At 45.9% G+C, this 18,510-nt stretch overlaps 1 protein-coding gene and 1 pseudogene across 1 annotated transcript; both read right to left on the bottom strand.

Moving 5' to 3' along the window:
- Positions 1 to 6,204: 6,204 nt before the first annotated feature.
- LOC147612388 (uncharacterized) lies at positions 6,205 to 7,370 on the bottom strand (annotated as a pseudogene).
- Positions 7,371 to 16,059: 8,689 nt separating this feature from the next.
- Positions 16,060 to 17,168, bottom strand: LOC147612389 (uncharacterized). Its single transcript, XM_086783008.1, has 3 exons — positions 16,893 to 17,168; positions 16,668 to 16,801; positions 16,060 to 16,597 (listed from the first exon to the last, which is right to left on the bottom strand). The coding sequence occupies exons 1-3, from the start codon at positions 16,936 to 16,938 to the stop codon at positions 16,244 to 16,246; spliced, it is 534 nt and encodes a 177-aa protein (XP_086639134.1). The 5' UTR covers positions 16,939 to 17,168; the 3' UTR covers positions 16,060 to 16,243.
- Positions 17,169 to 18,510: the final 1,342 nt, after the last annotated feature.

Below are 18,510 nucleotides of genomic sequence, written 5' to 3' on the forward strand. Positions count from 1 at the left end.
AGATGAGAAGGCGTATGGGGTTATGTGAATGGGAATGAGAAAATGGATGTATGTATGTATGGATGTATGCATGTAGATATGAATGTATGCATGTGGATGTGTATGTATGGATGTATGTATGTGGATGTGGATGTATAAATAAGGATGCGAAAATGGATGTATGCATGGATGTGTATGAAGAATAATGAAGATGAATGTGTATGGGAAATAATGTGTCGTTGATATGAATGAATGGATGAGAATGAAGTACATATGAAGGGAATGTGGAATAAGTAATGTGGATTGAGGAGGGATAATGTGGAAAGACGGAATTCGATATAGAAACTGTATTTTGTGACTGTTTGTAAATGTTGTTTGTAAATGATTGTTTTATGTGAAGAATGCTGGGAAAGCATTTTGACCATCTTGTGATTAAGGTCGTGGAGACCTAACTGATAAAGTTACAACTGCTGACGGAGAGTCAATGGAGGACGTCTCGCGTAGCAAGGTCGACCGACGAGGTCTTGACCAGCCTCGGTGCGATTAAAATGGTGAGCTTTCGGTACGGTGGATGAGGGGCCAAGGAAGCGGCCTATGAGTGAAGCGCTAGGTCACCTGTGAAGGATCCTAGAGGGTGCTGACCATACGGTGCTCGGGCTCTGGGTCGCCCAGGATACCCACGCGTGCGTCGAGGAAGATATTGGAACAAGGAGTAAGAGTTGTTTTCTGAAACCGGGCATGGATCTGGTTGATTGATCTTGTTGGTCTTCAATGGATGAGTCCATGGCTCTTTATATGGATCTGTTGGTTGATCTTGCTGATCTTCAACGAGAGTCCATCTTGATAAGTGATTATATTACCGAGTATTATGGGCTAGGAACTATTGAAACGACCCTGAGTGGACAGGTGGTGAGCGTTCTAGTTGCCAATGATGCCATAGATGCTCTGATGAAAGAATGATGGGAAATTAAGAATCAACCGGATAACTTGGAAGATGGTGATAAGTGATACTATGGTTTTATTAAAGGATTGTTTTAAAACTGGTTGAATCTATGAAAAAGGCAATTTCATATTGGGTGTGTGAGTGGTGTGACTAGTTTTATTTTTGCCATGAACATCCGGCTAGGGGGCCTGGGAACTCTTTTCCCTGGTACCTGGGACAAAAACAAATTCTAAATTGGATCTCATCTGGCTAACCCATGGGATTGGATGGGGTTAGGCTGGACTGATGGATCCGTAAATCGAGACTCAACTTTTGTTATTACGATAGATAAAGTAAATCCCGGACAGTAATTGTTCTATGGATAGGAATCAACGGCTGTGCCTCTTGAATGGGGAAAAAAGCGTTGATCCCAATGATCCAAGTACAAGTTTCTTCCTTGATCTGATCAAGTATCTTGAAGATGCAATTGGATCAGCTTGATCAAAAATGATCTTGACTATGTTAGAGTAAAAAGTTTTTTTTTTGGTGGAATCGCCCGTGTTTTCCGAGTAAAGGAAGTTTTTCCGAGTTCGGTTTTGAAACAACCGTCGGATTAGTATCTTGTCCGGATATCCGTGGGCGAGGCCCCGAATGTGGGACCCTTGTCCCACGCGAGAAGTGCTACTTCCGCTGCTAGTACCCCGAATCTGTTGCTCGGTGGCAACAGGGGGATCTTACACTCTTGATTTTATGAAAGACTATTCTCTCTCTCTCGTGATGACGACACACATATACACTTTATACCAAAAGTTGTGCCACCGCATGACAAGCAATTGGAGTCTTTTCCTCTTGATTTTATGAAAGACTATTCTCTCTCTCTCGTGACGACACACATACAATAGTATCTCTCCCACTCATGACATGCACATATGAGCTATCTATAGCACTTTTCTATTTCCAAATAGCATGGGCTTTCACTTTCTACAAAGCGTGTGTGTGTGTGTGTGAGTGAGAGAGAGAGAGAGAGAGAGAGAGAGAGAGAGACTCTGAGCAGGGTGAGAAAAAGACGTTTATTTAAACCAATGACAAAAATGAAAGCATTTTCCTTAACCTATTTTCCCTTGAGAAATCTAGGGCTTCTAACTCGTTTTTATAATAACTAAATTGGTAAAAATCAAGTCAGTTTTTTCAGGGCTAGCTTCAAGCTTTGCTAGTTTTTGAAAAATTTAGCCGATTTTGTAACACTAAAGGGCAGTTTTCTTCTATACACTTTGTGTGTGTGTGTGTGTGTGAGTGAGTGAGAGAGAGAGAGAGAGAGAGCGCGCCATAGCTTAACTCTCTGGAAAACAACCCAAAAAAAAAACTGGCTTACACAAAGGCGTTGCTCTCTAGAGTGAGTGTGTGTGTGTGTGTGTGTGTGTCCGCAATCTGGACGCGGACAGCAGCCCGCCAAAAATTCCGCAGCCAGTCAGAATCCGCAAACCGAACGTGGACGGAAAGAACAGGCCGCAGTCCAGCAGCCCGAGGCTTACGTCAAAGGCGGCGACCAAGGCATAGACCGGCATTGACAATGGCAGACTACGGCATCGAGGCTTCGTTGGCGCCATTGGTTACGCGCTGTTGTTGCTTAGATGATCCTGCGCACGTAACTTTCTTCTTTTTCAACAATGGGGAAACCTATAACTTTTTGTGTATCAAAGACTTTGCTGCTATTACTCCCAAAAGCTTCCAAAATCCCTTCTCTGTAGGTTCTAAAACTGGAGGCTGATTCTAAGCCCCCCGCTCAGCTGTCTGAGGTGGTGGTATGACAACCCTTGGACTAGGTGGAGTTACTTCTCAACCTAATGATCATATCCAAACGGATCAGAAAGTCATTGTGCTCCTATTTGTTGATTCATTTTGCCACACTGAGCATGTGAAATAGATTCTGGATGTTCTCCTCTCATCCCCATCACTCAAATCACTGCTTATCCTTCTCAGTCATCCACAAACATGTAATAATAAAATTTATACATGCAAAAGTGGTGTCCTTATATCGGACCCCTGTGGAGGTAGGACATCCACACGACTAGAAAATGTGGGGGGATTTAATAATACAAGTGGGAAAATAAGGGTGGACCAATTAGTGACCGGTCGGATCAAATCTGAGTGGTCCGGCCATGCAACCTAGATGCAATGCAAAGGGTGGCCAGCCCGGGACATACACTAGCCATACAAGAATGCACTAGGTTGAGGCACCAGTGATGAATATTCTAACACCCCCTCTCAGCACTGGATGCTGAGACGACACAGATGAGGTGAAGAAGTGAAGCCAAAATCCGCTGGGGAACAGCTTTCGTGAAGATGTCTGCTGCATTCTCTGCTGTAGGAACATACTCCAAAAGTATCTCTCCTGCCAAAACCCGCTCCTAAACATAGTGGTATTGCACCTCAATGTGCTTCGTCCGAGCATGAAAGATAGGGTTCCTGGCAATAGCAATGCAACTCTGATTATGGCATGAAAGAAGTGTAGCAGCAGTCTGGGGAAAACACAAGTCCGCCAGTAATCTTCTAAGCCAAACAAAACAGCATAGCAAGCTGCCCTATACTCTGCCGCTATGGAAGAAAGCGCAACAGTAGGTTGCCGCTTACTGCTCCATGAAATAGGTCCCGAGCCGAGTATGAAAACAACTCCACGAGTAGAGCGCCGAGTGTCGGGGTTGCCGGCCCAATCTGCATCACACCAACCTTGTAAAGTGCAACCCTTGGAGCGACCATAGAACACGCCATAGTCCAAGGTGTACCTGAGGGTACGTGTAGCACACTGCCAATGTCACCTCTGCTGATGACGAGGTTTAGTGGAAAATGAACTCAAAAGGGACACAGCAAAGCAGATATCTGGTCTGGAATAAGTAAGCCATACAAAACAGCCGACAAGATTCATGTACTGCTCCTGATCAAACAGTGGTGACGGATCGTCACCACTCGATATCCCCGGCCTCAAGAGGAGTGCCAATAGATCTGCATGAGGTCATCTGAAAACGGTCCAAAATGGTTTGGGCATACTTCTGTTGCGAAAAGAAGATACCCTCTAGAGTTTGGTAGATCTCAAACCCAAGAAAATAGTGAAGCAGGCCGAGATCTGTCATCTCAAAATGGGTCTCCATAGCCTTCATAATGGAAGTAATCCGACTAGTCCATGAACCTGTGAAGACAAGATCATCCACGCAGACGATCACAATGGCCACTGAAGAGCTGTCAGAAACAACATAGCAGTTGGAATCTGACGAGGTAAGCCGTAAGTCCAGCTTCGCGAGGAACTGGTCAAGTGTGATGTACCACTGTCTACCAGCTTGCTTTAGTCCATATAACGCCTTCCATAGTCGATAGACCCTGAGATCCAAAAACCAGGAGACTGCTCCACGTATACCTCTTTGTCGAGGTCACCATTTAGAAACGCACTTTTGACATCCATCTGGAAAACAGGCCAACCAAAATTAGTTGCCAAGGATAAAACAGTGTGTATGGTGGTCATACGAGCAGTGGGAGCAAATGTCTCGTCAAAGTCGACACGTGGGCGCTGTGTGAAGCCCTCGAGGTGAAGCCCCTAGCAACAACTAGTCTCGCCTTGTGCTTGTCAAGGGAACCATCGACTTTGTACTTTGTCGTGAAAATCCATTTCGTAGAGACAACCCCACTTGTTAGGCCTGGGTACCAAAGTCCAGGTATTATTCCGCTCGATTGCGTCCAGCTCTGTCTGCATGGCACGCCTCCAGCAATCATGCTGGAGTGCTTCCTCGACCGAGGAAGGCTCAGCTGGAGCATCATGAATCTGCGTCATGAGGGAGAAGTTCACAAACTGTCCCCCATCAAAGTCCTGCCTCTTTGTCTGGAGGCGTGCAGAACGTTGAGGAGCTCTAGGGTCTGGCGGTGGTGGTAACTCTGTAATGCCTGAAGAGGATACCGTCGAACATAGCCAACCAGGAACATGCTTCTCCTTTGGTGGTATCGCCACATCCGTAGGAGGGTCCTCAGCATCATCACGATCAGAGTCAGCGTCTGAAAGAGCATGATCCGGGGAAACATCTGGCTGCTGCTGTGTAGAAGTCACAGGGGTTTGGGTGGGGGTGGTACTGGAGGGTGTAGCTGATGGAGGAGGTAGTGTTAGGAATGACAGGAGGTGCCGCCCCCTCTGAAGAGATAATGAATGACTCATCGAACACGACATCACCGCTCACCATCGTAGTCCTGGTGTCTGGATCATAAAGCCGATAGCCGTCAGACTCCACTGAATAGCCCAAGCTTCCTCGACTTGAAGTCCAACTTCTGTCGCTTCTCCCTTGGAATGTGTATACAGACCGAACACCCAAAAACTCGGAAGTGGGAAACATTTGGCTTGATCCCATGGTAAGCCTGATAAGGAGTCATGTCAGTCAAAGCATGTGTAAGGGAACGGTTCTGGATGTACACCGCAGTGTTGCAAGCTTCAGCCCAATAGATCCTGGGTAGGGAAGCATGCGCTAGCATCGCTCGTGCCATCTCCATAATAGTGCGGTTCTTCCTTTCGACAACTCCGTTCTGGGAAGGAGTGTAGGGAGTAGTCAGCTGGCGCCGAATGCCTTCTGACTTGCACCACCGTGCAAAGTCCTCTGAGAGAAATTCACCCCTCTGTCTGAGCGAATGCACTTGACCGTCAGGTCCCTCTCCTTTTCGACCATCGTCTTCCAATCATGAACATGAGAGAAAGCCTCCGACTTGAGTTTTAGGAAATAAACCCAAGTGTACCTGCTAAAATCATCCACAAGCACAAGCATGTAATCTGCACCAGAAAATGAAGAAGTGGACATGGGTCCACATAGATCCATGTGAATCAGTGCGAGTGGCTCCGAAGCTCTGTTAGTTGCCTGCTTCGGAAAGGCAACCCTGTGTTGCTTACCCAACTGGCAAGCCTCGCATATGCCCGTAGAGGAGCGAAGTGTGGGCAATCCCTCCACGAGAGAATCCCGAGCTGCCTTCTGCAGGTGTCCAAATCTTGCATGCCATAAAGAAGAAGATACAGCCTGGCGAGAAAGAAGGGCAGTGAGGCGGAAGAGGAAACCATCGCGCTCACCACGTGCAAGGCTATCGCCTGTCGAAGAATCAGAAATGGTAACCTTCCCATCCCCAAAAAGTACAGAGGCTCCGTGAGAGTCCAAACTCGCAACGGAAAGCAAGTTGAAGGCCATGTCTGGAACATATAAGGCCTCCCCTATGTGGAACTTCGGGTCGGAAGAGCTACGGAAGGGTTCAATCTGGCCTACACCAGAAACAGGGATCTCATGGTTGTCACCCCATAGTGACGGTCTGCCCATGAGTGGGGGTAAGAGAACTAAACCAGGACTTTTGGGGAGTCATGTGCTTGGAAGCACCACTGTCGACCACCCAAGTACCTGACTGCGAGGATGCAAGAGCAGTGTCTGTAGTCGCGACAAGTACAGGTCTCACTGGCTCCGTCGAGGAAGATGCAACTGCTGTCGAGGAAGATGCTGTCGAGGCTGTCTGCTTCTCCTTACCGCGCTCTCTTCACGCTTCTTCTTTCTGCATTCCGCTTCCTTGTGCCCTGGCTTATGGCAATAGAAGCACTCAATGTCCTTCTTCTTCTTCTTCTTCTTCTTGTCTTTCTTCTTGTCTCCCTGCGCAACCAATGCTCCATCTGCATCAACAGCACCACCAGCTCTGAAAGCTGAGTGCCCCTCAATGTGTCTGAGGGAAGGAAGGATCTCATCCCAAGTAGGAAAGGAGGTTCATCCTGAAGTCAAAAGACTCTGAAGTAGGGATCGAAACGGGGTGGAAGCTTGAAAAGTAAGAGGCCAGCCATAAGAGTTGAGGTGATATCGCCTCCGACAAGGTCATCCCAGAGCTCCCGCATCCGTCGGGTCAACCCATCTAGAGAGTTGAAATCTTTGAACTGGAGGTTGTAAAGCTCCCGTTCAAGTGTGATTTGTCTGGCGAATGACTTCTCCTCGAACTGATCAAGAATCCGTCTCCATAAAGAATGGGCATGCTCCTCCGTGGAAACTTCCTTTCTGATGTCCCGGTTGACCCACTCGTCGATCTGATCGTGAGTAGCAGTGGGAAGGGATGGCCGGGTCGCCGAATTGGTGAAATCATTCAACCAATCCCAGAGTCTGTTGGTGATACGAGATGATGGTCTTCACTCTGGTTCTCCAAACTGAGTAGTTGTGCAGATCCAACTTCTTCTCCTCCGCAAACTGAGTGAGAGGGTAATTGTTGGATGTGGCGTTGACCAATGCCGACATTGTTGCAGAGGAAGAGAGATGTGTTGAAGTCACAGTCGACGAGACGACCGCCTTTTGGGCTTGAGCCTGCTGCTGCTGCTGCCCCTTCTGCTTCGTGTGGACGGAGTCGACATGTCAGCAGGTGTGCGCGTCGTGCAGTGCTCGGACAGGTGACTGCTGCAAATAGGTGCATGTGCTGGAAACACAGATGCTGATCTGCTGCTGAAAAGCGCTGCTGAAAACACAGGTGCTGCTGCAAAAAACGCAGATGCTGCTGGAAACGCAGATGCTGTTGAAAACGCTGAAGCTGCTACTGAAAATGCAGATGCTGATGATGAAGGCGCAGGTGCTGCAGAAGACGCAGGTACGGCTGTCGAAAACGCAGGTGCTGCAGATGACGTTCACGTGCAGAAAATATTCTAGCTGCAGCCCTTACAACCTGGCGACTGATACCATGTGCAGCCCTCTCAACCTGGCGTCTGATACCATGTGCAGACCTCTCAACTTGGCGTCTGATACCATGTGAGAGTGCGTAGCGGAAGAAGAGGGCAATGTCACGAGAGCAGGTGCACACTTTGTAGGAACGCCAGCACAAGAGAGAGAGAGAGAGAGACTCAAACTCCAGCTACCCTTATGGAAACCAAGGACCATGTACAAAGGCTCCACCAGTGGTGTCCTTATATAGGACCCCTGTGGAGGTAGGACATCCACACGACTAGAAAATGTGGGGGGATTTAATAATACAAGTGGGAAAATAAGGGTGGAGGCCATGCAACCTAGATGAAATGCGAAGGGTGGCCAGCCCGGGACATACACTAGCCATACAAGAATGCACTAGACATACACTAGCCATACACTAGCCATACAAGAATGCGACATGATGTGATGAGGATAGATATGGATAGATGTGATGAGATATAATATGATGTGATCGGATGAGAATGGATGAAGACGATGGGAGTACATATGACTGGATCTGGAATAAGCAATGTGAATTGATATAGAAGAATGTGCAATAATAACGAGAAATGATGTGGAACAATGTGAAAAAATGAGAGTTCGTTCTAGAAATTGTATTTATGAAACCTGTTTTTAAATGACTGTTTTATGTCAAGAATGCTGGGGAAGCATTTTGACCACCTTATGAATGAGGTCGTGGAGACCTAAGTGATAAAGTTGCAACAGGTGATAGAGAGTCAATGGAGGACGTTTGACGTAGCAAGGTCAGCTGAGGTCTTGACCAGTCTTGGTTCGATTTAAAAGGTCGAGGCACCAGTGATGAATATTCTAACAAAAACTCTATGGCATATGCCACATGCGCAAAATACACTAGAGTCTAGAAGCCTAGGCAAAAAAGAGAACTAGGATAGTAGGAAGGATCATGGAGGGGAGGTAGCGGGCCGAGGCCTAGGATGAGCAATCACTATCATCATCACTAATACCATCATCAGAGAGCTCATCAAGAGAGTTCTCTGGAGAGGACTCGTCAACTAAGGATGGGTCAGTCTTGGACTCATGCTCACTCTCACTAAGGAGGTTGCCCTCGGCATCGAAATAGGGCTCTCTAAACAAGGGAGTACTATCATGATGTATGGGATTGGAGCTGCTAGAGCTCCGCCTCATGTATGTCAACAAGCCTCTCCCCCCCACCGTCGTCATCATCGTCCGTCGGTGTCGAAGTGTGATGACCACCCACTTGAACTCCTCGTCCAAATCCACGATGGCTCCGAGTGTTGCGAGTATCGGCTACCATAAGCTCTTTGTAGAGCTCCACGAAAATCATCTCCTCATCCTCGTCGGGCTCCGAATGGACAATGCTTAGATTATCACCCACCATCAACTTGAAGTTATCAACATTCACCTACACAAAGGTTCAAGATGGAAAGAATAGTAAAGAGTCAACTTTCAAGCCCTCAAGAAATTCTTGGCACATGCAATCAAATTATAAAACGAAGCTTCGTGTGAATGAGAGAATAGGCACTCCAATTTCTCTCACATGCACTTGAAGAGCAATCTTGGGCTAGGACCCTCACAGCTATGGGCTGAAGAGTCCCAAGCTTGTAACCAAAATTATCCCACCAAAAAGAAGGCTTAGTGAATCCCTCCTCCAACAAGTGGGAGATAAAAATGCACTCTATCCTCTCTGATAACCATAGCAACCTAGCTCCTTAAGGAAGGTGTTGTGCTCCTCTACAGGCACAGCTCGAAGTATATAACCATCTCAATCCAAAAGGAGATCCCTATCAGTGAAAATGACCGATGACTTGTAGGCCAGATGCACCAATGCTACAAATCCATGGATGGGTTTATGCATCCATGTCCATCTCCTCCTCGCTATCGCTATGATCTGTGTGTACGCTGGTCATTTGTGATGAGGGTGCAAGCCTGTAACTCTAAGAGTGCTCTGAACAAGTGGACAAGAAGGCCCATGGTAGATCCCTCACAATCGGTCATGCGCAACACCTTATAAAAGGGAGTGTTTGCAATGACAATGGCACAAACGGATTGCCAAAACTCCTCGCGTAGGCATAAGCGTTGTATGGCTTTAGCATCTTCAGTGTCGTGCTCCTCCCAATCACTCCATAATGTGAAAACCACTATTTGGCGAAGATCGGACTTCACCTCATAAGACGCTCCATAAGAAGCCACATGTAGGCAAAGCGTGTCGATGAAGGCTTCTTCAATTCAAGGGAGCTATGCTCGTGAAACATTGCAAGCACCTTCACCTTTACCGTGAAGAAAGTGACAATTGATTTAGCTTATCGGCGGACCACCTTCTTCTCCCACTTGAGCTTGCCCACATCCTCCATAAGCAAGTCAAGGCAATGACTCGCACATGGCATCCACACGATGGTGGGAAACTCGGCCTCAAGCAAGTGGCTTATGCGGTGACAAGTGGATGCATTGTCGGTCGACTTTCACCACATTTTCTCTCCCGCCGACCTGTATGAAATGTCACACAATTGTATATGTATATTAAAATTTAAAATTTAGACTTTCAATATACATGTGTGAGAGAGTAGAGAATTGAGATATACAAGTGTACTGTACATGTCACATGTACATGCTTAAACAATGCTTAAAAGATAATCTTTACCTCAATGATCGCTTGCCTAATATGGTGGTAAATGAAGCTCCCTGTCATTCTTCTCCCCCTCTTTCCGGTGTCTACGGCCCGCAAGAAGTATGTGCCGAGCGGACAAGACACAAGGATGTTGATGATGCCTCTTTTCTTTCTATCACTCCATCCCATCAGAGAGGATAGAGCACCCAAACTTTGCCCATGCGGCTCAAATCGGGTTGATAGCTTTATCAATCCTCTCCTTCTCTATGTCTATCTTCTTGGTCCGCATGTCATTGTAGAAGACACCCCTGACCATCCCTCAGATGGACCCACATTTGCAATCGCCTTCACCATCTTCTTCCATTGCTCCTTTTTGAGCACATTGAATGAGAGATTGCACGTAATCATAGTGCGTGCAATCTCTACATCCACAAGTCATTGCCACTTTCTAAGGAAGGCAACCGATGCCCTCACAGTACCTGTGACTTGGGAGAGAGAGCCTTGCCTCTCTTGTTGCTCATGCGGCTCCACTCTTGGTCTTTTGCCCGATCCAGAGGCGAAATGGATGCTAAAGTAGAGGCGTCGGTGGTGGAGGATGCACAAATGTTGGAGGCTTCTTCATATGCGGGTGTTGGTACCAATGAGTGTCTACTACTTGCAACCCCTCTCATCTTTGAGAGGATGTCATCGGCAATGTTTTGGGGGATCTCCTTGCATGCAGCAACTTGCCCCCCGGTCTTTGAAAGGTGTTGGAGAAGCCCAGTTGCACCGCTTGTGTATCGCTTGCCACAATACCTACATGTCCAATGGCGGGAGTTGGACTTCTTCATATCCCTCTCCACATGTATGGCATGCAAGTCAAAAGCTTCATGCTTCTCTCGAGTCATTATGAGATCAAGACTCAAGAGGATGGAGAAGATGGGAGAGTTGGAGATCCAAGAGGAGGAGAGAGTGGATGATGCAAAGGCTAGAGCAATGCTAAGTAGTAGCCTAGAGACTAGAGTCGTAGACTCTAGTGGGTGCTTGCATTAAGCAGAGCCTAGAGGAGTCTTAGGTCTAGTTGAGGATGGAGAAGAGGGGAGAGTTGGAGAGAAGACTCGAGAGTAATGGAGGGGTTGGAGAATTGAGCAATCATCAATGGAGTAGAGAATGGATCATGGAGGAGAGGGGACCCGGGAGAGTTGGAACTCGGAGAGGAGAGTAATGGAGTAGATGTAACTTGTAAGATGATGAAGCCTAGAGGAGAGCGAGAGTCTAGAGACTCCATACCTTCCCAAGTGGCAAGGGCTAGCAACGACTAGAAACAGTCCCCCAACGGCTAGAAACTGCAGTCCAACGGTCAGAATCTAGGAAACGGTGCAATTAGTAGGAAAACAAATGGGCATTTTTTTAAAATCGTACGGTACGTAAGATACGTACAGACAAGTCTATACATCGAACGAGTGCAAGTATGGCATGTCATGACCATCGTTTTCAATGGATGGCTATGAAATTTGGCATGCATGCTTTTCCCGAGACTGTGCCAAGTGTCATGGCCATTAGACACCGACAAGACGCCTAGATGGTGATCTTTTTCTAGTGTTGCAAATTGGCCATCCGGGCCTAGCAGCTTAATACGCGTGATACAAGAGGACAAAGTGTTCTCACTGACATGTGTGCTAGGTTTCATAGCCATTAGACATCAATCATGTTGGTCGAGGCACTCAGATATACACCAATTCTCAATGTTGCAATTAGGTGGTAAGCTAGAATTCGTCATCCGGGAACCCCAACGCACTCGAGCGGTGTCCGATGGCCATGAAGTTGGCCTACAAGGGCCAAGTACTTTTCCCGACATATGTGCCAAGTTTTATGGCCATTAGACATCCGCCATGTGTGTCGAGACGTCCATGGCAATCTTCTTCTTTGTTGTAATGATGGGGACGGATAATAAAATTGGTAATGTGACTGGCTTGACACATCCAAGTGGTGTCCAATGGCCATGAAACTCCCATGGGAAGGCAAAGTGTCCCCCTATGCATGAGTGCCAAGTTTAATGGCCATCCAACCCGATTTGTGTGAGTCCATGCACTCGAATGGCCATCTTTTTCTAGTGTTGCAATGGGCGAGAATGCAACTTCCAAGCGTCCCAACTTGCCCTAGTAAATATCCGATGGCCATAGACGTGGCATGGGAGGGCAAAGTACCCTCCCACTCATGCGAAGTTTACTTTGCCCACCTACTCGCACCAAGTTTCATGGCCATCAAGCACCACTTGTCTCGACCGTCTAGGCAGACTAAGTCCCATTGTCTTCTACATAACAAAAATCTTAACTTCTTCCTCAACATCAACGGGTGGCAATGTCCAAATACATGATGCACACGCTAGTCCAACAACAAGAAATCAGCCAATCTAAGCAACATTGATCATTGTTAAGAAGCAATAACCAAGGATGACAACATTGCTTGTCTATCTTCCCCTCGAAATAGAGGAATAAGCACTCTCAACATGAAAGGAGGAAAAGCCTTACTGATCTAAATATTATTGGATTGATACCTGTTGAAACTTACGATTGTATGAAATTTCTTTACATTGATATTCAAAGAAACAAACCAAGCACTTCTCTACATTGATATTCCCAGAAACAAGCCAAGCACCTTCTACTTCTTTGGACTCAAAAAACAATTGAGGATGGAAGCCATCTACAAAAGATGATCCATACAAGTTTTGAAAGACTAAACATATTAATGATTAAAACTAACATGTCCTAGTTTTTTATTTAGAATGTCACTTTCACACAAACACTTTCACACTAAAGGAAAATGCCAATGGCATCTTTGGCCTTTCCATAAGCAACTGTTCCATCTCACGATACTACTCATCAAAGAACCTGAAGTATGGCCAAACCAAACGCTTAAAACACTCATGCTCTGCATCTGACTTCACCATGGTATCCAATTTGTGATATGCATGTCTCCACACCTCCAATCGCTTGATCACTTCCTTATCCGAGAAGGAATAGATGCATATTCCATGCAACACAACTGTATGTCCAATCTGAACCACCCAATCCCCTTCAGACTTTCTACGAGAGTTCAGGTGGAAGTATAAGGCGGCAGCCCTCCTTAGGTGTATTCCCCTCAGTAGATTCTTCTCTTCATTGTCATTCTTTTTTTCTTGGGTAGCTGCCGAATCCTTCTGCAGATTCTCTATTTCATCTTCATTCTTGCGCGTGCCCTCACTCGGCCTCTGGCAAGTTTCATGGCCATCAAGCACCACTTGTCTTGACCATCAAGAAATCGGCCAATCTAAGCAACATTGATCATTGTTGAGAAGCAATGATCAAGGTTGACAACATTGCTCGTCTCTCTTCCCCTCAAAATAGAGGAATAAGCAAGATCTTCTATAAAACTATACTCTCAACATGAAAGGAGGAAAGCCTTACTGTTCTAAATATTATTGGATTGATGCCTGTTGAAACTTACGATTGTATGAAATTTCTTTACATTGATATTCAAAGAAACAAACCAAGCACTTCTCTACATTGATATTCCCAGAAACAAGCCAAGCACCTTCTAATTCTTTGGACTCGAAAAACTATTAAAGGATGGAAGCCATCTACAAAAGATGATCCATACAAGTTTTGAAAGACTAAACATGTTAATGATTAAAACTAACATGTCCTAGTTTCTGATTTAGAATGTCACTACACACAAAAGGCAAATGCCAATGGCATCTTTGGCCTTTCCACTGTTCCATCTCACGATACTACTCATCAAAGAACCTGAAGTATGTCCAAACCAAACGCTTCAAACACTCGTGCTCTGCATCTGACTTCACCATGGTATCCAATTTGTGATATGCATGTCTCAACACCTCCAATCGCTTGATCACTTCCTTATCCAAGAAGGAATAGATGCGTAATCCATGCAACACAACTGTATGTCCAATCTGAACCACCCAATCCTCTTCAGACTTTCTACGAGAGTTCAGGTGGAAGTATAGGCCAGCAGCCCTGCTTAGGTCTATTCCCCTCTGTAGATTCTTCTCTTCATTGTCATTCTTTTTTTTTGGGGTAGCTACTGAAGCTTTCTGTAGATTCTCTATTTCATCTTCATTCTTGCGCGTGCCCTCACTGGCAAGTTTCTTCGCCCACTCGCTTTCGAACTGCCAAAGTCCTTTGTTGGTCTCCTTGTATGAACTCCACGAGTGAATCATCAGACGCAAGACAGTCTTCAGGCAGCTCTTCATCACACCTCCAACTTTCTCTCTCACTGAGAGCCTCACGATACTCACAACTGTGCTTAGAAAAATCTGTATATTCTTCATTATTCTCCCACATGTCCATATCATCATCATCATCGCTGGAACTTTCTTCCTTGCGCTTTCGTTTCCACTTCCTTGCATACCCTGAGAATGTAAAATGCTTAGCCCATGAGATCAGTGGTGCTGCGTGAACTACATAGGAATCCCTATCCCTAAATTGGCAAGGAATGGCTCCCATGTACTTGTCTTCCAGGATGAAATCTCCATTCTCTGTAGCATACAGTACAGGTATTACGAAGTCATAGCCTTGATTCCTTCTTGGTATCACAGCAAAACACCCCAAGTAGCATCGCAGCAGAACACTTTGTGTTAGATCACCAAAAACCACACAGCACCGGTTGAAAAATACCAACCCTTTACTGCACTTCACCTCCTTTCCACAAAGTTTGGTCAGAAACTCCTGCAATGGGACAGGACAAGAACACTTGCCACCCGCCTTAAGGCACTCATACATAGTCAAGATTAGAATGAAGCGTCCAATCACTGGGGCCTTCCAATACATACGCCTGCTTGCAGGCGTGCTCCAAGGCATCTAACACCTTGAGAAGCATACCACTAGTTAGCAATACCTGTGCAGCCGCCTCACCAAGGATGGGTTCTACTGTATCTGCACTAAATAGGTGGTCCCTTTCCTCACTGACCACAACAGCAGTCCTCATGTGACTTGCCACCAGGGTCTGTGCAACATCCAACCACGCCACCAACTCAATCCCAATGCTTCCCCTATGATGCCAATTGCCATGTCCTCACTCAAGGACTTCAGCTTCATCACATCAGACAGAGAACTGCCTCCTAGCAGCTTTTGGACTGCATATGAGACAACTTCCTGTGTGTCCAATGCAGTTTTCTCTGTGGCCATTGCGCTTTGATCTTGTAGGCATGCACGCGAAAGAGGCCTACCAACAGAAAACAGCATCCTTCTTGCCTCATCACTACTATCTATCCCACACTTTACAGACATCAGATCTTTGCAACTAAACCAGGGCTAGACACAAGGGTGCAAAGATTGTAGTCTCAGGCAATCTACCCTTCAGGCTGGGGTTTGCCAGACGACTGGGAGCAAAGATCCGCCGCTGTGCAGAGGTGTCCATCAAAACTGCAAAAGTCCGAGCAAAGCGAGGGAAGCAGGAGAAAGCTCTGCGCATGGTCATAAACAGCTTCTCCTCTTCCCTAAACAGTGAACCTGCTTCATCGAGGGCAGAATAGCACCTTCAAACCCTTCTCCCTTACTTTGTGGCCAGTCTTCCCATGCAAGTCTTTTATGCATGATTCCAGCCACACCTTCAACCCTTTATCATCCCAGTCCTCTAAGGTTACATCAGAATGTGTGCGCTTTAGCAAAGCAGAAACGGCTTTCTCCTCCAGCATGTCCCACGAATGACCCTCCCAGAAATTGCTTCTTTTGGGTGAAGTTTGCATACTTACCCACTCTTCAGGAAACCCGAGCATGCAGTCCCTCTTCTCCAGTTCATCCGCCCGAGAGCCAATACATGCAACCCACAAAAGCAGCCGCAATCTTCCTCACATCCCCTTTGACACGTTTAAAATAATCCTTGGCACCCGGTGTTCTTCGTGGAAGGGCAGAATCACTGAATGAAATATAGATGACATAGATACCTAGGCTTGAGAGCTGACAGATTGTTCTTGACTTCCCCCAACCTGAACTCTGGATCATACATGTCCATGAAGACTCATATGCTGGATGACTCCACTGGTCAGCATATCGGTCCAGAGTTTCCCCGACATAGAACTGGGCTGACTTCATAGGTCATCTCCCATGCAGCGCTCAATTTGTCTGCTACACTTGATGGGATGGGTGCCAGACCATAATCACCCTCAATCTCTGCGCCTTTCACCAATACCTGGGCCTCAAGCCTCTTGATCTTATCCTTCATTTGCTGCATTTCAATCTGATGCTGCATTTCAATCTGATGGGCCTCAATCCGGTCCTCAAGTGCCCATATCTGGGCTAAAAGCCTATGATCGCCATCAGGGAAGCGAGCATTTGCCTCTGCAATGTCTTGATAAAGGCGAGTGATGACCCCCGGTATCTCATCTGCAGGCAGGACCTGGCACACAGTGCAAGTGTCAGTTAGTAGCTTCACCATCATCAGATGGTCAAGAAAACCAGAAACGTGCCTTGCTCTTGGGCATGACAGAACAAAACTCGTCGATCGATAACCCTCGGTTCACCAGTTCACCGAGTTCAGCATCAGAGGGATTATGGCCTAAAGAACGCAGCAACGGTCCAAGCTCTTCGACAGTGGGGATGCCTACACACACACACACACACACACACACACACAAGCGTAAAAGATGGGCAACGAGACACATTCAGCGTACACACACGGAGACGGAGCTCACCAGCGATGAAGATTCGGAAGAGCAGTTTCTCCATGTTGGTTTCCATGTTGGTTTTTTAAGCAACTGAGGGTTCGATTTCCTATGTTTGTTGAACACTATATAAGGACATGGAAAAATGCTTTACACGATGCTATTTAGGTTTCCATGTTGGTTTTTTTTAGCAACTGGGAGGGTTCGATCACGACAGAGCTTTTGCAGGCGAGACAGTGGCTTCCGGCCCCGGGAAACTTTTGCAGAAGCTCTTTCCCACATGGAAAACATAAGAGAAAGGGGGCCTCTTTCCCACATTGAAAAATGCCCAAAACTTCTTGTGATAGGGACACTTATGTAGTGAACTAGCAACCAGCACAAACTTACTACTACTCTTAGGTTTTGAGTTCACTACATAGAATAAAAAATGCCGATTGGTTGCTCCATTCACGTCTCCATCAAACATACGACACTCACAACCAACAACCTTGCTTGCTCGCATAGAACTTGACCCTTAAGCTACCTTGTTGTATCTCCTTTTCTGTATATTCGTATCTAGTTAGAATAGGTACTACACAACTAAGTATTCTACTCTTTTTCCTCTTTAAGAAGTGGACTGGCACACCACTAAATGCATTATTGTCTAGTTGTTTTCCATTGTGTACTTCAAGCACCTCATAGAGATGCTGGTAATATATATAGCTGAGATGATGTAGAAAAGCCACTAGCTACTTTTATTGGAGCTCTCTCCCTACAAAGTTTCAAGGTTGAATGCAGTTGAATGCAGTTGTATGGAGTTGAATGCAGTTGTATGGAGTTGAATGCAGTTGAATGCAATTGAATGCAATTGTATGCAATTGAATGCAGTTGTATACAGTTGAATGCAGATAGTTGTATGTAGTTAGTTGAATGGAGTTGAATGCAATTGTAATGCAGCTGAATGCAGTTGTAATGCAGTTGTAATGCAGTGTAATGCAGTGTAATGCAGTTGTAATGCAGTTGAATGTAGTTGTATGCAGTTGAATGCAGTTGTATGCAGTTGAATGCAATTGTATGCAGTTGTATGCAGTTGAATGCAGTTGAATGCAATTGAATGTAATTGTATGCAGTTGAATGCAGTTGAATGCAGTTGTATGCACTTGAATGCAGTTGTATACAGTTGTATGCAGTTAGTTGTATGTAGTTAGTTGTATGGAGTTGAATGCAATTGAATGCGGTTGTATGCAGTTGAATGCAATTGAATGCAGTTGTATGCAGTTGAATGCATGCAGTTGAATGCAGTTGAATGCATGCAGTTGAATGCAGTTGAATGTAGTTGAATGCAGTTGAATGCAGTTGAATGCATGCAGTTGAATGCAGTTGTATGCAGTTGTATGCAGTTGAATGCAGTTGTATGCAGTTGAATGCAATTGTATGCAGTTGAATGCAATTGAATGCAGTTGTATGCAGTTGAATGCAATTGAATGCAGTTGTATGCAGTTGCATGCAGTTGTATGCAATTGAATGCAATTGAATGCAGTTGTATGCAGTTGTATGCAATTGAATGCAATTGAATGCAGTTGTATGCAGTTGTATGCAGTTGTATGCAATTGAATGCAGTTGTATGCAGTTGAATGCATGCAGTTGAATGTATGCAGTTGAATGCATG

The sequence above is a fragment of the Cibotium barometz genome, chromosome 45 (genome assembly GCF_041138505.1).
Source record: "Cibotium barometz isolate CiBa-2024 chromosome 45, ASM4113850v1, whole genome shotgun sequence".
Lineage (NCBI taxonomy): Eukaryota > Viridiplantae > Streptophyta > Polypodiopsida > Cyatheales > Cibotiaceae > Cibotium > Cibotium barometz.

Coding starts and splice junctions, on each gene's coding strand:
- LOC147612389 (XM_086783008.1), bottom strand. CDS start 16,938: ATGGAAACCAACATGGAGAAACTGCTCTTCCGAATCTTCATCGCTG. Junction 16,802..16,892: donor CTTCCGAATCTTCATCGCTG/GTGAGCTCCGTC, acceptor GTGTGTGTGTAG/GCATCCCCACTGTCGAAGAG. Junction 16,598..16,667: donor CTGTCATGCCCAAGAGCAAG/GCACGTTTCTGG, acceptor ACTGTGTGCCAG/GTCCTGCCTGCAGATGAGAT.